Below are 24,627 nucleotides of genomic sequence, written 5' to 3' on the forward strand. Positions count from 1 at the left end.
CACAAAAAATGTGCCACTGTTATCTATGTCTTCATCCACTGAGACTCATTGCAGTTTTGTGTTTCTTTAAGTGACAGTTAGAAATTAGAAATCTCTCCTAAAAAGTGCCCCTTCGGATGCAGGATCGACAATCTGCCAGAGTCCACATGTAAATAAATAGTCTTTTTGAAGGTAGACAAGTCACTCTTACTCCAAAAAAAAAAGAAAAAAATTCCATGGTGTATCATTAATTTCATTGGCCACAGAGAGGCTGGGCAGAGTGGGTGTGAAGATGTGCAGTGGTTTCACCAGAGGTCACAAGTGGGAGTATCTGTCTACCCGAAACACAGAATGTCAGTCTGACAATATTATAAATATGCTCTAAATGCATTATAGCAGCTTGGTTAAGACCATTCCTCAATGGCACTGATACGCTATGTGCGTTACCACACGTCAAAGCTTTCAAGGCATGATAGAAAAGTTGATGTAAAAGTTGATAGAAAGACAATTATGAATATGTCTAAAACACATCATGAGGAGGGTGACCGCAGTACGTAGAGAATATTATGAGGTGTTTTTTTTTTTTTTTTTGTCTGCCCCTTTCACCCCGATGTCACTCACTGTCACCTTTGCATTGGTGCTGGCACACAGAGCCAATATGGGAGCTTCAGACTCAGTGAGGAGGTGAGTGGGTAAGAGTGAGTCTTTATTCTCTGGGCCTGTTCCAAATGACACTCAATTCCCTACCCCGTGCACTCTCTAGACTGTTTCTCTTTTTTTCCCCCACCCCCCGCCCCCACCACCCCCACCACTGTTGTTGTACACTATTGATGTGCACTCTCAAACACTTTGAAGTCCTTCACTTTGAAACGCTGAACTTGAAACATGTTTACCGCCCTAACTCAATGCCTGCCTAAGAACTGTCACAAGCATCATTTCCTGCATGAGAAAACACGTCGGTCACGATTGATAAAAAAAAAATCAGCTTTGGTTTTGCTGCGTCGACATAACCCTGTCATAAAGCACTGCGCAGTGAATCGGTTGTGTTTTGTTATAGGGTTATGCCGGTCGGTGTAAAGGGTACTGGAGTGTGTTGGAGTGTGATCCATGCCTGTGACTGATATATGTGGGCATTAAGGCAGACTGCTTCAAGAAGTGTGTTAACCCTTTGGAGAGAATGAAGTCAAATTCTGAAAACTATCACTCGTAAGACTATAGAGCTGTTGAACATTTTTAAATGAAGGCACATTCGTAAGTGTGAATTTAGAGCAGGCTATATACTGTAGTAGGTCTGATACGTGATTTGACAGTTTACTGATGCCTTGATGTCATTCATAGCTTAGGCGAGCCCTATTTCCTGCATATGTACATAGAAAGGCTTAATAAGTTAAATGAAGTCACAATTTCAAGAAAAAAATCTCTGAAAATTTTAGACTGCAACTCTACTGTCGCAACACATTGGACTAAAGCAATACTTTCAAAAAACATGCTATGCTGCGCTTCAAACCAGGTTAACGCCAGAAAGCGAACGGAAGTGAGTTTTCCACCGAATTTGTTATTATGCTATTAAGTTAAATAGTGTTTTTTGTTTAATGCAGATCATAGCGGTTTAGGGTTGATTACTTCTAAATGGAACCATTACACAAACAGTGCACAGGATTTTTCCCATTTCTAAAGCCTTCATAAAGACTAGGTAATGACATAATACCTACCTTTTGAGTGCTTCAACATTAGAACCCACTTTGCAGGCAGCAGCGAAAGGCTGGAGTATTAGAGTCGATTGAACATGTGTCGAAACACCCACTGGAGCTTCCCAAACGGTGCGTCCAGTTAAGGCACCGACTGCCGGTGCAGCTTAAAGTCCATCTGTTGTTTACATACCTATGCATTTACAAGTGGAATGAAACAAATGCCTCTCATTTCCAAGTGCATTTTATCACTCTGTGATGCTTTGGAATTCATACTGGTTGGCTTTACCAATGATGGAAGGAGGGTGTTTTAGCCTAACTCGACTTCAATGAAATGAACAGAGTGCAAAACACAGATTTGGCAGATTGGGTATTCCAAATAAGAAGCAAAAAAAAATGTAAAAAAAAGATAACTCATTATATTGTTTCTGCCGCTTATGAGACGGACATAATGTTTAAGCACGCTCTCATCAAGCGTTATGTTTGATTATGTAGCATTCATGAAGGCTTTATATCTACTTTCAGTGTTCTACTGTGTTGCTATGGAGAGAATGGGGAGAGAGTCATTTGTGACGACAGCCTATGAGATACAGCCTGTGTTTGTCTGTTTTTTTGTTGGGGGTTTTTTTTTTCTGTTTTTGGAGAGTGCAGAAGAGGTAAAGAGTTACACAATCAGTGTGGTTTGTAAACTCAGCTCTCAGTCACTGACTGGGTTTGTCTACCTTACCTCTCTGTTGTTTTCCTGTGTGTGAATGTTTCATGAGTTCTGTTTGGGGAGGGATCAAATAGTCAAATGTTTGTTACTGTTTGTGGTTTTATGAGGATTTTATTGCTAAATCCTGTTACAGAGGACACAGGGATCGTAAGAGGTCATAGGTCATAAAAGAGTAATCCCAATTTATTTAAAGTTGAAATTATCAGAGCCATGTCAAATTTGTGCTCCCTTAATTCCTATGCATTCAGCCAATGCCTCCACACACATGGGTTTTTTTTTTTCACCGCTGTGTTAGCTGGCATTGTGACATTTCCAAATCCCAGAAAAATCTCACTTCCATCGTGTTTGGGCTTTCGGCTCCACACAGAGACTAACAGCGTGATCTGGTTATGGTTGCTTTTGCGAGTAGGAGGTCAAACATAACCACATCCTCTCTTCCTTTCTCCCAGGCTGAGTTGACATTCTGTGCAGGTGATGTCATCACAGTATTCGGAGAAATCGATGAAGATGGGTTTTATTACGTGAGTATAAGTTCTACCACTTCGGCCCTATTGTAAAAATAATCGTAGATGCTGAAAATCAAATAGTCTCATATCTATGCCTCAGCCTACAACATGTATTTATTAATATATCAGTTAATATAACAGTAATATACTGTACAAGTTATATTACATACATGTTATATACATACAGTGATATACAAGTTATATTATATACGTACATGTTATGCAGTCCAGGTTTAAACTCATAAAATCAGACACAATGTCACAGCTAACAGAAGCTGTGAAACTGATTTATAACCCTTTATAATATATAAAAATAAATAAATATATAAATAAATATATAAATAAATAAAAGTATACATGAGGTAAGTGAGGCAGCTCTTTATGTTATCTGTCTCTCATCCCCTATTTCTTTCTTTCTTTCTTTCTTTCTTTCTTTCTTTCTTTCTTTCTTTCTTTTCCTTCTCCTCCACCTCAGGGAGAGCTGAACGGACACAAAGGTCTGGTCCCCTCCAACTTCCTGGAAGAAGTGCCTGACGACGTGGAGGTTTACCTCACAGACTCTCCATCCCAGCCCCCCCACCCCCAGGATAACCCAGCCAGGACAAAGACCAAAAGGGTACATCCTATCTCGCAGTACTAGCCCTCTGTCCATCCATCTGCTCTCTCTTGATTTTTCTTTTTTTTTTTTTTTTCTCTTTTTCTTCTTTCTTTTTTGAATATATATATATATATATATACGTTTTTCTTTACCTCCTCTCCCTCTGCTACTTTTTTTTCCTTTCTTTGTTTTTGAATTCCTCCGTCTGTGTTCGTGTTGTGTTGCGGGCCAGTTGGGGTTTTTTTTTTCGTTGTTGTTGTTGTTGTTTTTTTTTCGGTGGAAGCTAAGAGACAGAAACGGGAAGGATTACGCAAAAAGCATTTCTGCCAATGGATACATATCCTACCGTACCATTATACTTGACCGAAGAACGTTTCTATACATTGTGAAATACTGTACAGAGAGTTTGAATATGTATTGTTGAATGAATGGCCATATTCATAAAGCATTGTTGAAGTGACATGACCAGAAATGTAATATAGTCCTTAAAGAGAGTGTTTTATCTGTAAAGAAGAAGAATAACAAAACAGATTTTATTTTCTTTAAGTTTTGATTCCAGACACATGATAAGCATTGCAATAAATGCTTTATGAATATAATCGTGTTTGATCTCAAAGCATTTCTAATAGAGGAAATAGTTTTTTTGATGTATTGGAGAGATGTAATCATATAAGATGTAGAAATGCATGCTCATTATTTACAAATGCTTGGAAAACTTGGTGAAGCTTTTTTTTTTTTTTTAAACTGTAAAAAAAAATTGAGACCAGTAAAAAAAAAAAAACCTTTTTGTATATGTTTCGGAGGGCACTGTTTTTTGTACTCACGTATTAAAAAAACAAAACAAAACACTGAGCTTGTAGAAAGTAAAAAAAAAAGAGCGAATGTCGCTACAGACGAGAGGGAATAATTCCAGGAATAACTTCATCCATAGCTGTAGGATCAATGTAGTGATATCTGTATGTGAAAATATATATCTATATATATTTATTATTGCTGATTTAATGTTCTGCTTAATCAACAGGATTCATCTGAGATTTTGTACTTTTCTGCCTTTATTTTTGTGAATCTTTTTGGTCATTGTTCATTGTGCGGACAGTTGAGATGCATTACGTCACGGCATTGTTTTTGTTTATTTGTTTTCTTTTCCTCACCCTCGCTTGGCAAACACAGAAGAAGAGTGTTCATTTCACTCCGTAACGGATCTGTTTCCGTCACGTAAGTGAGCAACTGAGGATACCACAGTTACGCTGTCCCTGTCTAATGCAGATGACAGGGGTCCCATTACTGTTCACTCCTGGTACGCAATCCACAAAGCGCACACACACAAACACACACACACACATATATACATACACATACATGTGCGCATATTTACAAACATTTACACATTTACAACATATACACAGGCAGCCTTCTCATCTCATTGGCAATATGGTTATAAGCATTTCAAGCAGCATACACTCAAATACATGCACACACAGTTGACTCCAGAAAAGCTCACACACACACACACACACACACACACACTCAAACACAGAGTCTGTCACCTCAGACTTCCCTTAACCGGAAAACTCTTATTGATCATAGCAAACACATTTGTTCTAAAATGTCCCGCGTAACTCATTTTGACCGTGAACTGTAGCTGAGAACATTGTGATTGGGGAAAGCCGTGTAGACCCTGTCCAGCGCATTAGACAGGAATAGCCTGGTATCTTCAGTTGTTTCTCTGGGTGTTGTACATTACAATGTCCGTCTCTCTCTCATACACTCCTGTTGTAACTCATGACTAGCTCAAAGGCCATTGTTGCACGACAAAGGTCAAGGTTCGACTCCCCCCCTTCCCTTTCTTCACCCCTCTCTTTATTGTGTGCATTTGAATAGATGATTAGATACCATCTTAATTCGACACCCCAACCTCCCCTCCCTTTGATGCGGTGCACCCTATCATACAAGATAGAATGAAGAAAAAAAAAACAACAAATAAATAAACATCAATGAGCTAGATTGTAACCAAACTGTTCATATCATCTAAAAAAAATTCCCGAGAGGCTATTGGATAACGAGCCTGATGATGTCACCGTAAGGCATATCTTGAATTGTTTTGTGGTAAAATTGTGTGTGGGGTGCACTCTTTCCTCCACTGTTTATTAAAGGGTGATGCAAAGGCAACTAACGTTTTTTTTTTTGTTTGTTTGTTTGTTTTTTTAACCCCCAAAAAGTTTTTAAGTTCAGTTTTTTTTGTTTGTTTGTTTTTTTTAGTTCGGAAATAAAAGAAGACAGGAAAAGAAAAAAAATCCTCTCATATTTTTAGTTTGATTTGATTTCATTTTGAAAATTTAAGTTCTTATCGCTCGATGTGTAAATCGAAACTTTTTTAAAGCAGGTTGATTTGGCTCCAACAGCATTGATGAAGGTACCTTGATGAAAAGTGATAGATTTCAGCAAAGACTGGTAAATTAAAAATCTTTTCTTTATGCATAACTTATTTATAAGATGCACGTTTACCCTAGTTCCCCCACCCCCTCCCCCCATCCAACAGTAGCATAAGGACTTAGTCCACATCATTCTCGTAATTGCACTCTAAGTTTAATGTTTTGAAGGGTTCAAGATTTAGTTTCTCCATAGAGTGCAATGCTTTCAAAGCCTTGTTGTTCATGATTACAATGAAGGAATATATAGTTGCTAGTTGTCTCACTGTAACCCAGTTGTGTATGCCTCTACCTTTAAAGAGAGAAAAATACTTCTGTCTTCTTATGTCCCTCTGTGTAAAACAGTTATCTATGTTTTGTGCATAAATGTTTTTGTATGGTAGATATGATGTTTTCCCTTTTGAAAAGCCACCCTGTAGTGTATAAATTCGTTGTTCAGGCAAGACTAGAAAACTGTGTTAGCAAGCATTAGAAGTTGTAGAGTCATAATATTAGACACTTTTGGTACTGGAGGTGCAATAACCTGTACAGTTGTAATATGTTAATGAGCATGTTTTATGATTGGCCACCTGTTACGAGGGGAGGGGCTGTATGTGTAATAGACGGTATGCACTTTTACCACAAATTCTCCTAGTCAGAGAGGAATCATTTGACACCTTTGAGGGAAATTACCTGCACTGCGTGTCGGTATGAGTTTGTGTGGTTTTTATGTGTGCGTGTGTGTGGGCGTATTTGTGTGTGTGTGGGTGGGGTGCAATTTTATGTATTCATGAGCTTAAAAAAAGTACTGTACAGTGGCCCTGCTGGGACAGAAAGGACAGTAAGAGCAGATGGAGGGTTGGATGTAGTGACCTCAGGGTGAAGAGAGAAAAAGAGAGTGATGCATAAAATGAAAATGAGAAAGAAAAACAGAAAGACAGAGCGAGAGAAAGAAAGAAAGAAAAACAGAAAGAAAGAAAGAAAGAAAGAAAGACAGAAAGAAAGAAAGAAAAACAGAAAGAAAGACAGAAAGAAAGAAAAACAGAAAGAAAGAAAAACAGAAAGAAAGAAAGGGCTGCCTGTTTTGTCTCCCGCCCCTGAACTGTCCCTTACGGGTCTCCCATTAGGTCCCGCTGGAAAAATCGGGCCCTTCCAGAAGAGCCGCAACCCCTACAGTGCGCCAACACGTCCCAGGGTCCGGCCCCCCAACGCAGGGGCCCGGCAGTCCCTCCCGGGGCCCCCGATCCGACAGTAAGAAAAAGGGACTGCTCTCCAAAGGCAAGAAACTGCTGAAAAGGCTTGGTGCTGTGAAATAGTATAAAATGCTATTTTATTTTTCAGCCCAGGCAAACGAAGTGTTACGTTTTAAGATATGTCATCAGATACCGGGGATTTAACAAAAAAAAAAAAAAATGTTTTCTGCCATTTCTCTTCCATTACTGTAACCGCAGTCAAATGGAATCAGGACTTAACTTTAAAAAAAGGGAAAGAAAAGTGGTCAAAACTAGGGTTTTCATGACCACTGACAACTAGTCAGTGCTATACCTCACAGTTTTCTCTTTTGTCTTGAGATGTGTCATAATTTTCTTCCTCTGAAATGCAGTATAGAATTTTTTTTCCCTAAGGAATCCAGGGATTCAAGCAGGTGGCTATTTGAAAGTAGCCATTGTACCCTCTTTACCGTAAACCCGGTCCGCCACATGAGTCAAGCGTAAGCACAGAAACAGAGTGAGGGATGATGGGAGAATATTCTCACAATATTGAATGTATGTCTGACGGTGTGGAAAGGCATTGAATTGTGAGGTGCCTCTCTTTGTAATCAGGGGATACCTCTTTCTAACTCGGAATGACCCGAAAACACAATGCATCACTATATATTTTCCCTGTAGAATTCCTAGGATTCTAGAATCCCCTAGAATTCTAGAATTCTTGTCTGCAGTCAGAGGGAAACATATATGGTGTTTACAAAGACCCATACCATTGGAATGAAGCGCAAATCACTTAAATTCAATCAAACTTTTGTCCCTTATAATCTCTTAATATAGCACATTTCAAAACTGGACCCAAAGCTAAATTATATTTAGAGCAGCACAAGTTTGGATTAGCACAAGTTTCAGATATGAAGTAAGAAGATTACTGGGGTAGGTAAAATATTTTTCTTTTCCCCTAAAAGGTAAAAACAAAAAGAAAAGAAAGAAAGAAAAAAAAACCCTACCACTTACGACTAGTTCCGCGCTGTATGGTCATGAAAGGCCTGGTAGGATATGACCTCCATGTGTTTGCCTTATTAACACACAGCAGTTTGTGTTTTGTCCAGTCAATGGAGTGAGATGTGTCTGTATGTGTTGTGTCCAGTCATAACATTGCATTCCTTTTCACGTGTGAGAGAGAGAGAGAGAGAGAGAGAGAGAGAGAGAAGCTGTTGTATTTAAAAAAAAAAAAGCAGTGTGTGTGTATACAAGTGATGTGCTGCTTATTGCAGAATTTCAATACTCGTTTTGTCAAAGCGGAGATTAAGGGACCTTAAAAAAATGAAAACATCTATGATCTTCTCTCTTTTTTTCTTTTTTTTTTTTTTTTTTTTGCATCCTTTGTGTTTCTTAGATTAGCACAAATGATTCAGAAGGAGCACAAGGCTTTTTCTTTGTTTCTTTACTTGTGACAAATTCATCTTAAAGGAGACACAAACTTACTCTTTACAAACTTACAGTTTCTCAATGCGTTGTATGCATAGCCTTTTCTCTGTACTGAATTCTGGACAGTGTAGTTCTGTAGATGCTTTGACAGGTACATAGAACAGAGGATAAAGGCTCAATTCAAACCAGTCTAGGGAACATTTTTAATACATACCTTCACATCAGCAGGGTTGACCATGTGTGGTCAGGTGTAGTCAGTTTGATCTGACCTGGAGTTGGTCCCATAAGCGAAATGGACTTCCCCATTCTCAGACGCCAACCCCTTCCCCATGCAACACACCCCCTCCCGCCCCCCTTCAGAAAACATCGCTGTCACTCAACCCCCCCCCCCCCCCCCCAGTCTTTTCTGTTTCTCCTTGTCCATCCCGTTTTCTCACCGGCTGGTGGGGTGCAGATATTCAGCCTGAGAGTGAGCATTCTGTGTAGTTTCAAAGAGATTTGAACCAAGACTGCCAAAAAAAAAAAAAAAAAAGAATGTATGAAAAACATTCTGTATAACTTGTACAATTTTCAGCCAAAATACGAGGCGTTTTAACACATTTAAGAAAAAAAAATAGTTGTATATTTTTTCTTTTTTTTTTTTTCTTTTTCTTTTTTTTTTTTGCGAGTCATAAAATCATAGAATATGTTTATTGGGCATTGCTTCTACATGTTGTTTGAGTGACTGTTGGCTCTTTTTGTACTTTGTCCATTTGTAAATTCTTTTTAAATGTTTATACTTGCTTTTCTGACTGCCTTTTTTGTATTTTAAACTTTATAATCTAACAGTGCAAGCTTTCCTCATGGTGTCTTCAAACCATAATGTTTTCAAGTCTGCAGTTGTGTGCTAGCTTTATGAAAAAAAAAAAAAGATGAAAAGAAAAATGAAATATCAGCCTATATTGATGGTTCTCAAATATTGTGTGAGTGTGCATGTGCAAAAAAGTTTTTTTAATCAAAATAAATTTGATATTTTGTAAACAGCGCGGTTCTTTTCTTGTTTGGCTCCTGCAATTTTGATAAAGCTTAACACGAAAGAGCTTGAATGGTGGTGACACTTTCTAAAATGAATTTTAACATTTTAACTTTAATTCATTTTAAACTTGAAATACCAATAACAACAAAGGAATTTTGACAGGTATGAGTGGTTTATGTAATCTTAATGATTCTACATTAACCAGTGATAATATATCTAGAACTTAATTTCAACCAGTTGAAATAAGAATCTGAAATTTTTGGTATCAAAAAAGGAATCATTGATATTAAAAGTTAAAACATGGAAATTAGATGGATCGGATAGAGTGGAATTCTTAATATTAAAATTCCATCATTAACTGACTGCGTTTTAGAAATAACAGCCCCCCCATCCCCTGAATTATAACCATATTTGACTATTATTAAGTTTCTGTGTAAGAAATAAGTTATTTTAAAACTAAAAGGAACTGTCATATCCGTTCTCATTGAGCTAGGCTTTTAAGCAGCCATATCAGTTGAACTGGTTTAACTCTTTGTACCACAAGATGGCAGTGTCAGCTTCACCTCATTGATTCGGGATTTCGCGTCTTGCGGTCCTAAACCCGTGGACCCGAAAAATGTCCAGCCGAATTTATCATTACGTAATAGGCAATCTTAATCTGTGTTACAGGTGAACACAAATCGTTTTTAGGACTGTGGCTGTAGCATTCGAAGCACGCGACAAGGGATCAAAATGAATGGATTAATAAACATGTGCCAGGGATAAAGCTCTCTCTCTCTCTCTCTCTCTTATCCAAAACTTCAAAGGCGCAAGTTTTGTGAAGGGACATTTTTAGCAGTCTCAGATTCACTTGTGAATGGGTGTGTTTCAACTGTTCAGATACTTCATTCACTCTCCATCATTACGATGTCCAGTTTCTTCCAAAATGACATCACACACTTGATTTCTCACGTTCTTCAGAACAGCCCACTTGCGCGTGTTTAGCACTGTAAGCTGAGATCGTTTGTAGCAGCAAGTGAAGTACACCACGGACGAACTGTCGTATTCCAGTTTACAGTGAGAAGATTGAAAAGCATTATGGATTATAAACATTAACCAGAACTACAAGACGGATTACTGGTTTGATAAAGATGTGAAAAGTTTTCTCTCTTTGCTGTGCTTTAACCCTAACTCTTTTTTTGGAGGACAAATAATCAACGGCTCTTTGCTTCATTTTTAAGTAGGCTAAGTGATGTCCAGATAATGCTCATCACCTGTGTGAATCGACTCTGAACAACTTTATGTATAACTGTTATAATTATTCTTTAAAAAAAAAAAACTTTTACGTTCGCTGAGTGAAAATTTGAAGTCATGGACCTGTTACTGAGACTATTGCCATTAACAGCATTTCTAAACAGGATTCAGGTAAAGAAAAAAAAACCACAATGGTTTCCTAACCACTGAAAGTATTACTTGATACACTAACGTTAAGCTTGAGCAAATTGTTTGTTTCTGTGTTTTTCTTTTAATTAACAGGTCCGTGGCGACGCGGTAGCGCCGTCTAAGCATCCAGGTAAAAAAGCGCCGATTTCTCCACAAGTCTATTACATCTTTGATTTAAAACCCAATATGTTCATTTAAACAGTTGATTACCTAGAGTAAATATACCCAACAGTAAAAGCCATGTTATATTAGGCTAAATTAATTGTGGACATAGTTAATGAATAGTTTTCTATAGAACCAGCACATTTGTTGAATTTATTATTTTACAACAAAATAACTGAATATTTAAAGGCAGAAACAATTTATTCTTATTTTGTCGTACTAATTCCCATATCATATTATCACATTATCTTTAATCTACACATTATAAAACGTGAAGATGCTACCCCTCTTATTGGCAGGGAGCAAAAGATTTAAGACGATAAATAGCTGCATTTAAAAAATTGATCCATTCCGACCCAAGGGCTTTCGCAGAGGACAATGTGCAATATATCAAACGTTTACTAAAGATATAAAACTGAAGTTATGCGTAAATTGACGGTTTAATGAATTAGAAGAGGTTGTAAATCTGACCATTTGTCAGAAATGGGTTTTTTTTCCTGATTTATGGGTTGTGTGTCAGAGTCCCAAAAGAATGGTTTTCATTTTCATTAATCTGCCTTTTTTTCTGGTTAATGATTTTGGAATGGTTGAATGCAGACAGCTGCAACAGCATCGTGAGATCAAATGAAGAAATGACTGCTATGTTGTACAACTCGCTTGTCTTTTTTGGTTATATCATCTTTCTCTAACATCTACAAGATTAGCTCTCTCGTTAGTGCCCCGGCATTGCCAACCGTGAACCAAGTTAAAGTGTATTACGTAACCTGTCTTTATTATTTAACTAACTGGTTCCAGTACAGTTTCCCCAGCTTTTCTTTGTTCTGACAATTACTTCCTTATTGCTCGCAGAATTCTCTCAGTCTGTCGTAAATTCACTTACGAGTTTCTAGCACCTGAGTCATATGTCAGTTTGGTTCCTGTTAAAATCTCAAACTGAAATAAAACAGATACATTACCGAGGTTACAAAATGTTTCCAGCTTTGAATCATAGACAGCAAACAATATGTTAGAAGCCTAAATGAGTTTGCTGATCTTACCGTATGAACGAATCCCGAGGGAAAGGAACGAGTAACTCTCTCCGAACTATAAACACGTTTCCTTATTGAACCAATCAACTCAAGTAGACTAAGAATTACTGTAAGATAAAAAAGCGAAAAAAAAAAAGAGAGTAACGGTTTGAAGAAATCAGGTGATCTTCCTGAAGTGTTCACTGGCTACTTCAATGCCAACTTTTCTGGCCTGCAAGCTATATCACAATAAGTTATTTTGGAAAGTGGAAAACCAAAAGGAAACAATTAACCCAAATTGACCCATTTTCTCCAAACAGCACCGACTGCGTGAATAAGTACTTTCTCATGGGTGCTGAAACATTTGCCCTTTATGTTTCTTCACGAGAAGATCATTTCCATCAACGCATGTGGTAGAACTGTCGGATGCGCTCTTGTCGGGAAGAGCTGTAAGCGTTACAGAGGTCATTACCATTGTGATGCATGTGCAAAATTGCTTTATTAAGGAGCCCTGAAATCAGTGAAATGCAGCCCATTGCACAACATTTGTTCTAATCCATTGACAGCACACAAGATACCACCTAATGACAGATACCAGAAATGAACATGTACCTTGGGATTGATCTGTCATCTCTCCAGAGCTATAAAATAATCAAAGGAACATGTAGTTGTTACAACTAGTGACTAGTTTATAAAGCATTGACTGTTTAAAGGAGTGAGAGAGAGAGAGAGAGAGAGAGAGAGAGAGAAAGAGAGAGAGTGAACTGTAAAGAATGCCAATTATGTCATTGTACTTTCACTCACACACACACACACACACACACACACACACACACACACACACAAAGGCATTTCCCCTGATGGATTGCTGTTCCTTTCTTCCCAGGCCTCCAGGTACTGGCCAATGCTACACACTACTGGCCTTTGGATGCAGTGGATGGAATTCATGGCCTTTGGGATCAAATCGGGAACAGAACAGGTCATGTGAATGGAACAGATATAAGTATGTGGTTCACCAGGAACTGCTGTTTCACTCCTCATTTCATCTTCTTTTGTCCTCTTCCCTTCTCTCTCTCTCTCTCTCTCTCTCTCTCTGCTTTTCTTTCTCTCTTGACAGCTGCTGTGCATTCTTTACTAGTCGCGTATGCTCCAGTGTTTCAGCACTCTGTGTCTGTACAGCTGTCCCACTAAATTGTGACTTAATTTGTCAGTTATATCAAAATAAAAGAGAATGATCTTCATGCCATTCCATTCTTCCATTCTTTCTAAAGACAACTTCAAAGGGCTTTTTTTCTTCAGCGAATGGGTAAATTACATATAGTATATTTATACTATATATAATATAGTATATGCATATATGCTATATTATACATATATACTACTTATACAAATTATATACATATATATATATACAGTTTTGTGTCGTTTTTCAGTATTTTGTGTGAAGTTTGATTTAAAGTACCCATGTGTTTATTTGGTGCTATTTTGGTACACACCACAGTCAGCGGCAGTAGGAGTAGTTTTCCTGTGGATAGACAGCTGATGGCCTTCAGTTTGAGTTCTCCTATATTACTGGACGGTCGTATGTCATTTTTGATGAAGCGTATCTTACGACGGTGGGATTTTTTTTTTTGGGGGGGGGGGGGGGCCTCTCCAGATGAGTACAGTACAGTCTGTGCCTAATGCCCGTTAAGACTCACCACAGGAAGGGCCTTTGAGGAAGCCTCACTGCCTCTCTGAATCTGCACATCTGTGGTAGACGCAATGTGTTTTCCCATGTGTGGAACAGATAGAGGAGGATTAAGATATTGGATGCGTTTGTGCGTGTGTGTGCATGTGTGTGTGTGTGTGTGTGTGTGTAAGAGAGAGAGAGAGAGAGGGAGAGAGAGAGAAAGAGAGAGGGACAAGAAAAAAAGAGCGATACAGCCAACAGTTGATGCTTAAAGCCAGTAATTATACGGTTTCTGAAGAAAGAGCTTGATTTCACAGAGACAGTAAATATAGTACGTTGAGGAAACTGCTTGGGTATACGATGTCTATATTAAGTGTCTCTGCTGCTTTGTAATGTATGTTCACATCTAGGCCAGATTTATATTTATCCTCACTAAAGAGAGGAAAGACAGATCAGCTTTTTCGAAACTGCATCCGGATCCGGGATCCGTAGCCTCATCCTCAGACTGTCTGCTCGTCTGTTCCTGTCAAAAGCTACCGTGCAGTGTCTTTGTGTTTCTCGATGTCCACCGTTGTGTCCTTGTGTTTGGTTTTATATGTGTGCATTTTTGTCTGTCTCTTTGTTTTGAATCACCTCCTCTCTTGTGTCACATGTGTTTTGTCTCTGTTTGTTTTTCCCTTTGTTTTTCTCCATCGCAGCTCTAAGAATCCACAACCACACTGTCCTGTCTTACCATAACTCTACCTCTGTGTATACCAATGACTCTACCTACACTAATATTTCTGCTACAGTAGGTGAGAAACTCATACACGTTCACTCAAAAAAAAAACCAGCATGTGTACAAAACAAATCCCCTGGGTTGATTTACTGCTAGTCCTACAGGAATGGGTTTTTTTTTTTTTAATTTATTATTAGTAGTATTTCTTTGGTTTTTTTTCAAGTGTTTTTCAAATTCTAAAGGAGTGCTTTTTTACTTGTAACATATCCCTGTCTAAAACGAAAGAGGAGATCGTCGGATGATAAAATAAGATGGAAGAATCGACATGTCTTAGATGAAATGTCTACTCATGAGGACGAGTTGACAAGTTGAGTGAAAAGAGAAAAGTTCGGTGAAGGCAGAGGTTTATGTCTTTTTGGTAAAAAAAAAAAAAAATTTGGTTTAAAGGGGTTTTGAACAGTTATTAATTGCGTATGAGAGAGATAAATTTCCTCCAGGATCAGACTCGCCTGATGTGAGTTTGACCTCATTATGCCACTGGATAACGATCTCTGTTTAAATTTATCACTGTTTCACCGCCATAAATTCACCACCACGCTTACCACCACTGCACAGCATCTCACACTGGCATGCCAACACACCACCATCTCTCTTTCTCTTTCTCGCTCTCTCTCTCTCTGTCTCTCTCTCTCTGTCCATTTTTAAGTTAAGATAATAGTATGACTCATAGGTTGGACTTTTTAAAGTTGAGATAGCAGTATGACTCATTGGTTGGACTTTTATGAAAGAGTATCTGTAATTCTGTGAGATTTACTCAGTGCCTATAGAGATGGTTTGTGTTGTGTCAGCCTACACAAGTGGAAGTGAAAAACAGCGTGCTATTTATTAATTTGAAAACTGCTTTTATTCGTGGACACTAAAGAGGGGTTTTCCTAAATTCTCCTGGGTTAAATTAATATCGCAGCTCCATAACTGTTGCTCTGTGTTCACACAGAAGGTCCAAGCTTTAAAAAAAAAGAAAAAAAAAAAAAGAAAAAGAAAAGTTAGAATGAAAGTTGTGGACAACCCAAAGTACTGTTTGGAAAACAGTCACAGGTTTTATTAATCAGACGTTTTGGACAAGTAAACACGGTTTGACTTGAAATCGGAACATTCCAGCGTAACCACATGCGTTTGATCATCTACCTGATTTCATGTTGGCCTTTCTGGCAAATGAGAATTGCCCCATTTATTAATTTCATTTTCTCATAACTCTCACCTGGGCCAGTAAACGTTTAAGACGTTGCCACATGGCCAGCGTTCAAGTACGCCAGGGGTCAATTATGCTAAAATAAAACTATTATCTACAGAAGGTGGCTGACGGGTTCATTGTGAGTTGTGCCATTTTAAAACAAAGTTAGAACATTAAATTCAGTGTTAGCTTTCAAATATTGTTTTGCACAGAAAATTGATTTTTTTTTTTTAATCTGATTTTGACTGTTCAGTGTGACTCAACCCATTCCAGATACTATGAAGGTACTGATGCTCCCTGTCCCCTTTAGATATTGTAGAGGGGATGGTTAACAAAGGAATCTTTCTCAACGGAGACAAAGGAGCCACCTTCCTCCATTTTGGCAACTATAAGAACTCCTGCATCAGTGACCCTACGTTATGTGGACCCGAAGGTGAGGCTGGTCTTTCCTTCTTTCTTTCTTTCTTTCTTTCTTTCTTTCTTTTTGTTGATTTTCCTGTTGGTGTTTATTTCTGTGCACCCTCTCTATGCATTCATTTCTCCCAGTACAAACATATAATGCCCTTCTGTTTTTCCCTCTTTGGTTCACTGTGTGCTCTGTTAATGAGGTATATAAACCTGCTTTAAGGACAAAACGTGGTGTAATAGTAAATCACAAATACACAACTTTTTATAGGTAAAGTCATACGCCAAAGAAAACTCGAGAGGGTTTTTTTTTTTTTTTTTCTTTTTTTTTTGCGTCTAATGAGCAGAATTCAAATAAAATCGCAAAAACAAAAAAGACACGACGTTTAAGAACGAATCAAAATTTCTAGTCTCTGATGTCACATGTGAAATATATCTGTTTACATCAAATTTTTTACACAATGGTTGACATCATCTGGTGTTCATCTTGCATGAAACGAATGAAAGAAAGAAAGAAAGAAAGAAAGAAAGAAAGAAAGAAAAGAAAGGCCGCTCCCAAAAGAAGAAAAAAAGTAATAGTTTATAATGATATTTATTTTTCAGGTCTTGGCCAGAGTGGGTTACTTTTGCGTTAGTGATAAAGTGGCCTGTGTTTGATAAAGTTTTGGTGTTGTTCAGATCCACATATGCTCATGTTTCCTAGAAGCCCTCCACTACGGAGTGTACTCAGCAACTAGCTAGAGGATAATGAAAATCAGGCTTGAACACTCATATATCAAAAAATATTGTTGAAAACGGAGGGTGTTACTTCTCTTTACCTTAATAGTTCTTGTTCGTGTGTCCTTAACCCTTTGACCTCTTTCGGGTGAACTCAGTTTGACTTTGTAATTTAGACCGTTATGCTAAGAGTTAGCTAAACCGTTTGTTCCGTTGTTGTTTTTTTTTTTTTTAAAGTCTCGAGTTATCATGTACGGTACGTATTCTAATTCATTTCTTTGTTTGAACGTATTCCATCTCCCTCAAAAACATTCTCTCTTGCGCTACAGGAATCACATTCTCCTTTTTCTGGAAGAATCACGAGGTGGAGTCACGGTTTGCGGTGGCGTCCGGAGGTAAAGTCATCTCCAACGGCTTTTCTGTCTTTGCGAATCCCTACGGGGGCTACGTGGAGTTCTACACGAGAGGAAACACCAAAAGGTGGAAAGTTCACATCCAGCTGCCAGGTACTAACAGGGATACATGACTATGTGTGTGTATGTGTGTGTGTGTGTGAGTGCGTGTGTGTGTGTGTGCATGTGTGTATGTATGTGTGCGTGTATGTGCGCACAGGCAGGCACGTGAGTATGTGTGTGTGTGTGTGTGTGTGTGTATGTGTTTAGGGAATGGGGATAGAGTTGGAACGTGTTTTTTTTTTTTTTTTTTTCTTTGGGACAGAGAATCTTGGATTATCATTTTCCCATGTTTTATTCTAATTGACTACACATGGACACGTTTTAAAATGCATTCTGGTTTGGAACTGTATTTGAATTTTGACCATAAATATTTAAAGTGTGTAATTATGTACATAATTGCATTGATTAGAACCAGAAGGAGAAGAAATCAGGATGTACCCTGATCTTGGACTGATTTTTCTTTCTATATCTTTCCACCACAAATTACGTTGCCTCCCTCAAAACACGTTTGCTTCTCGAACCACAGAGACGATTTCGTCTCTCCCGTCAATCACAGCAAATCGAATAAATCAAGACATATCGCACAACAATTAAACAGTCCAGACTTATAACAGAAGGTGCTTTATCTAACAACGATGAGGCATCTGGCGTCCCAGGCCATATATATATATATATATTACGTATATCTGTTTATTTTGTCATTTGGGATTGGGTTTTCTTCTCTTGGATTGCTTAACAATGCGTCATCGTTGGGGTTGTGGGATTGTGTTGTCTGCTCAAAGTGTGTATTTTGTGATAATTGAATGATAGCGGCATCTTGTTAAGTACCTTTAGCATGGGCAGGCGTCATGCAGTGAGAATGTGTGTATAAAAAAAAACAGGCAGGCTGAAACCACACAGGCAATATGAACTATTAAAAAAAAACGTAAACCTTGCACGGTCTTACATGGTAAGCTACTGTCCCTTCCGCAGGAGGCCGTAATAAGAACCGTGCCCCCAATCCTTAACTCTGATTCTTGCCTTTCGTAATAGATTTTTGGAAGCCTTTTTTTTTATAAGGTTTTGTTATTCTTCTGCTTGTTGTTTAGCTTAATCCACATTTGAAATTCTGTATCTGTATTTGGTACAATGTCAACATAACATCTTTGCATTTGCTACTGATTAGAGATACATGGCTCTGATCTCATCCCTAGAAAAATTCAGTAATACATCTGCAGCCATTGTCATTTCAAAACCCTTTCTCTCTCTCCCCCTATCTCTCTACCTCTTTGTCTATCACTCCCCGTGTTCCTATCCATCTATCTATCTATCTATCTATCTATCTATCTTGCTCTATTTCTCCTCCGTTCTCTCTAGGTCCATACTGGACGCATATTCTCTTCACCTGGACATTTAAGGATGGTTTAAAGGTATACATTAATGGTACATTCAACGTTAGCGATACAACAGGGAATGTGTCCAAAAACTACGGCGACCAGTATCCTGACCTGGTCATCGGCACCAGTAATGAGCATACCTATAAGCACTATGTGGCCGGAGCCTTTGATGAGTTTATCATCTGGGAACGAGCCCTGTCAGATGAGGAAATCCTGGCTTATTATAAAGCGGCTATAGGTAAGTTACTGTGGTATTTGTTTAACAACTTTTTCTTTTCTCTTCTCTCCCAAATCCAGTGTGTGTGTGTGTGTGTGTGTGTGCACGTGTGTGTGCACGTGTGTGTGTGTGTGTGTGTGTGTGTGTGTGTGTGTGTGTGTATTTGTTTGTTTGTGTGTATGGGTGTATTTGTATGTTTGTGTTGTTTCAGTTTAAATTCTAATTCTATGAATGGAGATTTTTTGATTTTTTTTTGTTTTGAGGAGCAGCCATCCTACTTTTATTATTTATACTGGTTTGACTCCCCACACAGTCACAGTTAAGCATGCCTTATAAACCTAGAACTAGGTTTCTGTCAGATCCTTTCTGGATCAAACGCACTTCTAAGACATTTTTACAAAGGGTTGGGTTCATAGCGCCAAATGAGACAGGATTACAGATGGTTACTGTAGAAAGACTTTGTTTCACTGGAACAAAGTGGTTGCCTCTCTGAATTCTTTTTCCGTTTACAATGGTGTTAATAGCCATGAACTCAACAATAACAACAACTGTCCTGCATTATGACAGCTCAGGCCTCTGCCTGCATGCCTCTCCTCAGCTAGGGGTTATCCCTGTTTTTTTTTTGTGTGTTTTTTTTTTCCTCGGGGCTGTCAGTGACACCAGCTGTTGCTCTCTCACACCCAGGCCCTCACAAAGATGATGTAAATATTTGTCCTTTTTCTGCTGAGGGCCTTGCCTGAATCTCTCAGCTGTGATCAGCGCAAGATTTTGGGTTCGTTACCGTGTGCGGTTGACTTTGACCTTGACCTTGGTTTTTGACCTTGACCTTATTGAACTTTGCTATTTGATTCACATTTGAAGCAGAACCAAAAACAGAAGAGTTGTTTGCTCTTAAGGATTTAGTGGGGTTTTTTTTCCTGCTTTGTCGTTGTAAGATAATCGCTGAATACAAGTATCAGATTTTGAGTAAACATCATGAGTTTTACCGTTTGAGCTAACATGGAAAAGCTAACGTATGTGATGGAACGGCAGTGTTGATGACTTTGCTTTCCATTCCCCCAAAGAGAAAGGATTTTTTTCTCTGCATTTTTAGTTAGAGACAAGCCCTTGGTCGTCTCCTCAAATTCTATCATCAGATGTTAAATGGTTTAAACAGTTCTATCTTAAAACTATCATGCTCTAGCACAGACGACATTATTTTATTGCTCTGTTTATAAGAGAAGCACGTATCTTTACCTTATATGTATTTTCTTTTTGGAGATGTAAGAATTCTTTTTCCTTTTTTTTTTTTATTTTAGGTTGGTTACTTAGAAACGCCGTCTTAGCTTTGTTATTAAATTTTCTAACCATGTTTGAAGAGTCCACTGAATAAACTAAAAAGCTTTATGACAAAGTAATGTTTTAGGATAGAGAAAGTTCGATTCAAGAATTTGTCTCTTTGCTGATCTTTTACTTCAACCCATTTCAAATGCTTCCTTTAGTCAGTCAGTTGGCAAAGGCTCCTATGTTTCTTCAAAATCTTTCATAGTCAAACACCATCATATCTTTCCAGAAAGCTGACAGGCATAAATATCGAACCTGTCATCTTTTCAAAAAGCACATCTATTTATTCCAAAAGAAAAGACAGCGAAGTGATGTGAATTGGAATACTTGTGGATTTCGTGCCAGGGGAGGGACTGCTCTGAGAGCCGAAACCATGTAAGGAGACAGGGCTGAGTCTCGAGCACCTAGCGATGGTGTTTTGTTTATATTTACACTAAAAAAAGTTCATGTGAATCTGTCGGCGATTTTTCAGCTAGCGGTATGCAGGCACGGCGGGTCGATAATCCCTTAACTCTTCAATTTATCAGACTGACACTGTGTTCTGGTGGATTGAGTCAAGGGCTTTAGGTTACCCACTGCATAACTGAGGCTTTGGTTTCTACATAATGGACCTTGCTTGATTAAATCTTTTCTTAAAACTGTGTCGGTAAAACCCGGAGCACACTGACACCCATTTGGAAAAAGTATTTCTTAGCGGCCAGTTCACCGGAGTGTAATCATGTTTGAGACTGTTTATATGCTATCGTACTGGTGAGACTGGTGAGTTTGGAACAGTGTCAAAGAGTGTCAGGGTTTGTTTCATGCTCCCAGAGATAATTTACACACTGGGAGATCTGCTCTGTAGGATTTTTTTTTTTTTAAATCCAGCAAACAACACTAGCTTTCCAAGAGCTATTTTGTAAATTTAAGTTCTTCATCTTTAATTGTTTGTGTGTATAAAGTTGACGTGACAAAGAAGTTTTGAACTTATAAGAAAATCAAAGTCAGAAAAGAGTCCAGAGTTGACATGAATATTTGTGCTATTACAATGCAGGCAATGATTCCACTGCAGACATGTATGAATCCAGCATAAATTGACAATTTGTGAATGTATCTGGCTGACAGATTATCCTAGATAAGTGGCAGGTTGGCTCTCTCTCTTTTTCGGAGCAGTTAAGGAGAGTAAGGTAGAGGAGGAAAAGCGTTGGCTTCGGCTCAGTAAGTGCTGGCGTTTCTCCTCGCATTGTTGAATAAAATTAAAAAAAAAAAAAAAAAAAAAACTGCATCCACTTAATGATAAAAACTGACTGTATCCCCCAGTGACAAAAACCTTACTATTTTTCCTTTTGGTGTTCTCCACGCCATTGGCAGCGGTGCAAGATAATGACGGCCGCGAAACAGAGGAGTATAGAGTGGCCAGCCCTGCCAGGGGCCTCGTAAACTACCCCCGTTTTAATTGACCATCTGTGTTCCACTGTGGAACTGCTCCTGACCATAGCCAACGCAGGAAGAGGTATCAAATTTGCCGCTCAAACAGGTGTGAAGAATTTTCTCCGAAAACCGGTACCTGAATCGATGCCAAAAAGGTCAACAGTTTTTTGTTTTTTTTTTAAACATAGTTTTTCAGCGATGTCACTTCTTCGGTTATTGTCTAGGTATTTTCAGTAAGGGGTTACGATCTAAGCTTGTATTTGAAAAAGGCTTGGTGAGAAAAAAGAAATGTTTTTTGTTTATTTGTTGGTTCACGTGTCAGTTACAGCTTGTTTGCGCTTTACGTGCAAAGGGACATCAAGCCCACACTGTTGTCCATCCTAAAGCTGATTACAATCGGATGTGATCTGAGGTTGCGAAGGATTTTTTTTTTCTTAGAAATTTTATTTGCACAGGTCTTAATTCTAAGGGAAAAAAAAAAAAAACGTTTGTCATAATATATTCGTGTTTTCTTTTTTCTGTTTATTTTCCCAACTACAGGTGAAAACTTGGGCTTTCCAACAACGACGCAAGCTTCTCATGAGGTTACCACGACAGCAGACACTCCGGTAAATCCTTTACTTCAGACGTTAAAATGATTTATCACTGTTTGTACATTCGGTTGTCACATTATCAAGTAATCTGTAACACAGAAAAATATACTCTAACACGCTAGAGACAATACATTAAGAATAATGCGTTTATCTAAGAGATTGCGTAAGTCAAGAATGTGAAACGGAAAACTATACATTGAGAACTGTAAACACTACGACTAATTGTAGAATCATAGTAGGGTGTGCTCCTGATAATGATCCACATACGTAAACGCAGACAGATCGTGGAGTGAGATATGAGTAAAACACACTCGAACGCTGTCCTTGGGTTTGTACTGGAAAACTCTTTATTAAACGCATGTGGAATTACGTCATATCTCAGCCCCTCCGAAACCAGGGGCCACTGTTTGTCTCTGTTTCAGCCAATCATTTCGTTGAATTATCCTTATTTAAGCGGTCACAGAAAACAGTAGCTATCCTATCCCACCAAAAACATTGGATCATTAGCTAGCCATGTTGAGAAGATGTACTGAAGTGTTGGACTGGAAAGAGAGCTGGCTTACAAAGATAGCAGGGGTGTAGAAACAGCATTGCTGTAATCTACAGAGACTCTTTGGTGAGTTCATTTGGCTGGCAGTAAATTTTGGCTGGGCATTCATGGTACTGACAGATCTTCCCCAATCTCTCTGTGGTGAAAGGGAGGTTGAGTTTTACAGTTTCTGTTTTACAAGGCCTGAAACTATCCTCTGTGATGTCTCCCAAAGGCATAATTAACACACCAGAATGCGCCTGGACACACACACACACACACACAGACACACACACACTCGACACACATACAACTGCCCACCAGGAAATGAGGTGGAGTTCCGAGCTGTAAAGACAAACAATCCAAACTCCTATGGAGCTATTGTTTTGGCTGGGTCTGAGGATATGGAAAAAAAAAAAGATTGGATATTGAATACACATGTACGTGCACCGCAACAGAACTGTACCGATAACCTCGTCCGAAGTGCGCAGAAGTGCTTTTCTGCTCCGTCTCTGTTCCCTTTCAGAGCTCTAGCAGAATCTGGAAAGTCCTTGAAATCTCTAGAAAACTCTAGAAAACTGTATAAGGAGCAGTCTCATATCTTCTCCGGTATGTGTTAATGTTGCAGACAAGCACGGAATCTCTTCGTCCCTTCACCACCAGTTTGTCAGAGGACACTCAGGATTTTCAAGAGCCGGTGTCAATGCCAATGCTAGGACTTCTCAAGTCTTTACCATTCAACTTACCAAACAAGACTCTTCCCCAAAACACAGCCAACAACCTCACACAGGTAAACACGCACAGATTTACACTGAAAACTAAGGTAAAAAAAAAAACAACAACAAAAAAAACAGTCGGTCAGCGCTTACCGAGGCTTGGTTCTCTCTTAGGCATGTCGGTTTGTTTATGTATTGTGCTTTTTAGAATGGACATTGTCATAAGGCCACTTAATATAAACAAAGGTTTCCAACTGTGACTGCAGAGCAAAGACTGATGGACAGGAACACACACACACACACACACACACACAAACACGATTTATTTTTACTCTTTGTTTTCATTCTTTCCATGTTTTTCAGTCTCTGCTGAACAGCGTTGATGAGGTGATCTCTTCCACTGACTGGCGTGAGGAAGACGAGGTACCGCAGTGCATTCTGGGATTTTGATTTTTATTTTGATTTTTTTTCTGATGAGCTTCAAATTTTGCACGAAGCCATTGTCACTAGATGTGTACAGCACCGAGGGGATGACAAGAAAAGCAAAAAAAATCAGGATCCACGGTCTTATGGAGCTTAATAACAAATGAGTTTTGTTTCATTTCATTTTCCTTTGTTCGTTTACGCTGTAAGGTTTTCCTCTCATTCTGGGACGTCTCTATGGCTTGTCTTACAGCAGCGGATCCCATTGGTCAGCGGTCTGATAGAGACGGTGGATAAAGCAATGGTCCACATGGCCTCTAAGCTGGAGGGCGACCCAAGCTCACTCGTCTCTATTGGTGGAAAGAGCCATGTGGCAGGTCAACTTACCATTCACACACACACACACACACACACACACACCACGGCACAAGACAATGTTGTCTATTTTTTGCCGCCATTAACCACTGAAAAAAACATAGATGCCAATTACCTCTAACTTCTCTGAGGCCTCCGCTCAAGATTCTTCTAATATCAGTAAACCGACTCTCGTCCCAAGAGCAAACACGATTTATCACTGACAGAAATATAGCGTATACAGTATGGATGAATTTGATGTAGAATAGAGGATGTGCGTCAGGGAGGTGCAATTAGTATTCAAGAGGGGTTTCCCAGGGGAAACTGAAGGGGTTGAGAGAGGGCTTGCTGT

General features: G+C 38.8%; 2 protein-coding genes across 2 annotated transcripts in view; both read left to right on the forward strand.

The window, feature by feature from the left end:
• Positions 1 to 7,210, forward strand: part of rimbp2b (RIMS binding protein 2b) — a 38,810-nt gene extending 31,600 nt beyond the window's left edge. Inside the window, exons 19-21 of the mRNA XM_030768452.1 lie at positions 2,832 to 2,903; positions 3,364 to 3,504; positions 7,022 to 7,210. Coding sequence (XP_030624312.1) covers positions 2,832 to 2,903; positions 3,364 to 3,504; positions 7,022 to 7,210 — 402 coding nt within the window. The remainder of the gene's footprint in view (positions 1 to 2,831; positions 2,904 to 3,363; positions 3,505 to 7,021) is intronic.
• A 3,685-nt stretch (positions 7,211 to 10,895) lies between these two features.
• adgrd1 (adhesion G protein-coupled receptor D1) overlaps positions 10,896 to 24,627 on the forward strand; it is a 43,323-nt gene continuing 29,591 nt past the window's right edge. Inside the window, exons 1-11 of the mRNA XM_030765935.1 lie at positions 10,896 to 10,949; positions 11,061 to 11,097; positions 13,023 to 13,115; positions 14,507 to 14,602; positions 16,068 to 16,190; positions 17,209 to 17,385; positions 18,691 to 18,952; positions 20,239 to 20,251; positions 23,411 to 23,572; positions 23,862 to 23,901; positions 24,161 to 24,298. Coding sequence (XP_030621795.1) covers positions 10,896 to 10,949; positions 11,061 to 11,097; positions 13,023 to 13,115; positions 14,507 to 14,602; positions 16,068 to 16,190; positions 17,209 to 17,385; positions 18,691 to 18,952; positions 20,239 to 20,251; positions 23,411 to 23,572; positions 23,862 to 23,901; positions 24,161 to 24,298 — 1,195 coding nt within the window. The remainder of the gene's footprint in view (positions 10,950 to 11,060; positions 11,098 to 13,022; positions 13,116 to 14,506; positions 14,603 to 16,067; positions 16,191 to 17,208; positions 17,386 to 18,690; positions 18,953 to 20,238; positions 20,252 to 23,410; positions 23,573 to 23,861; positions 23,902 to 24,160; positions 24,299 to 24,627) is intronic.

The sequence above is a fragment of the Chanos chanos genome, chromosome 1, assembly GCF_902362185.1.
Source record: "Chanos chanos chromosome 1, fChaCha1.1, whole genome shotgun sequence".
NCBI classification, from domain to species: domain Eukaryota; kingdom Metazoa; phylum Chordata; class Actinopteri; order Gonorynchiformes; family Chanidae; genus Chanos; species Chanos chanos.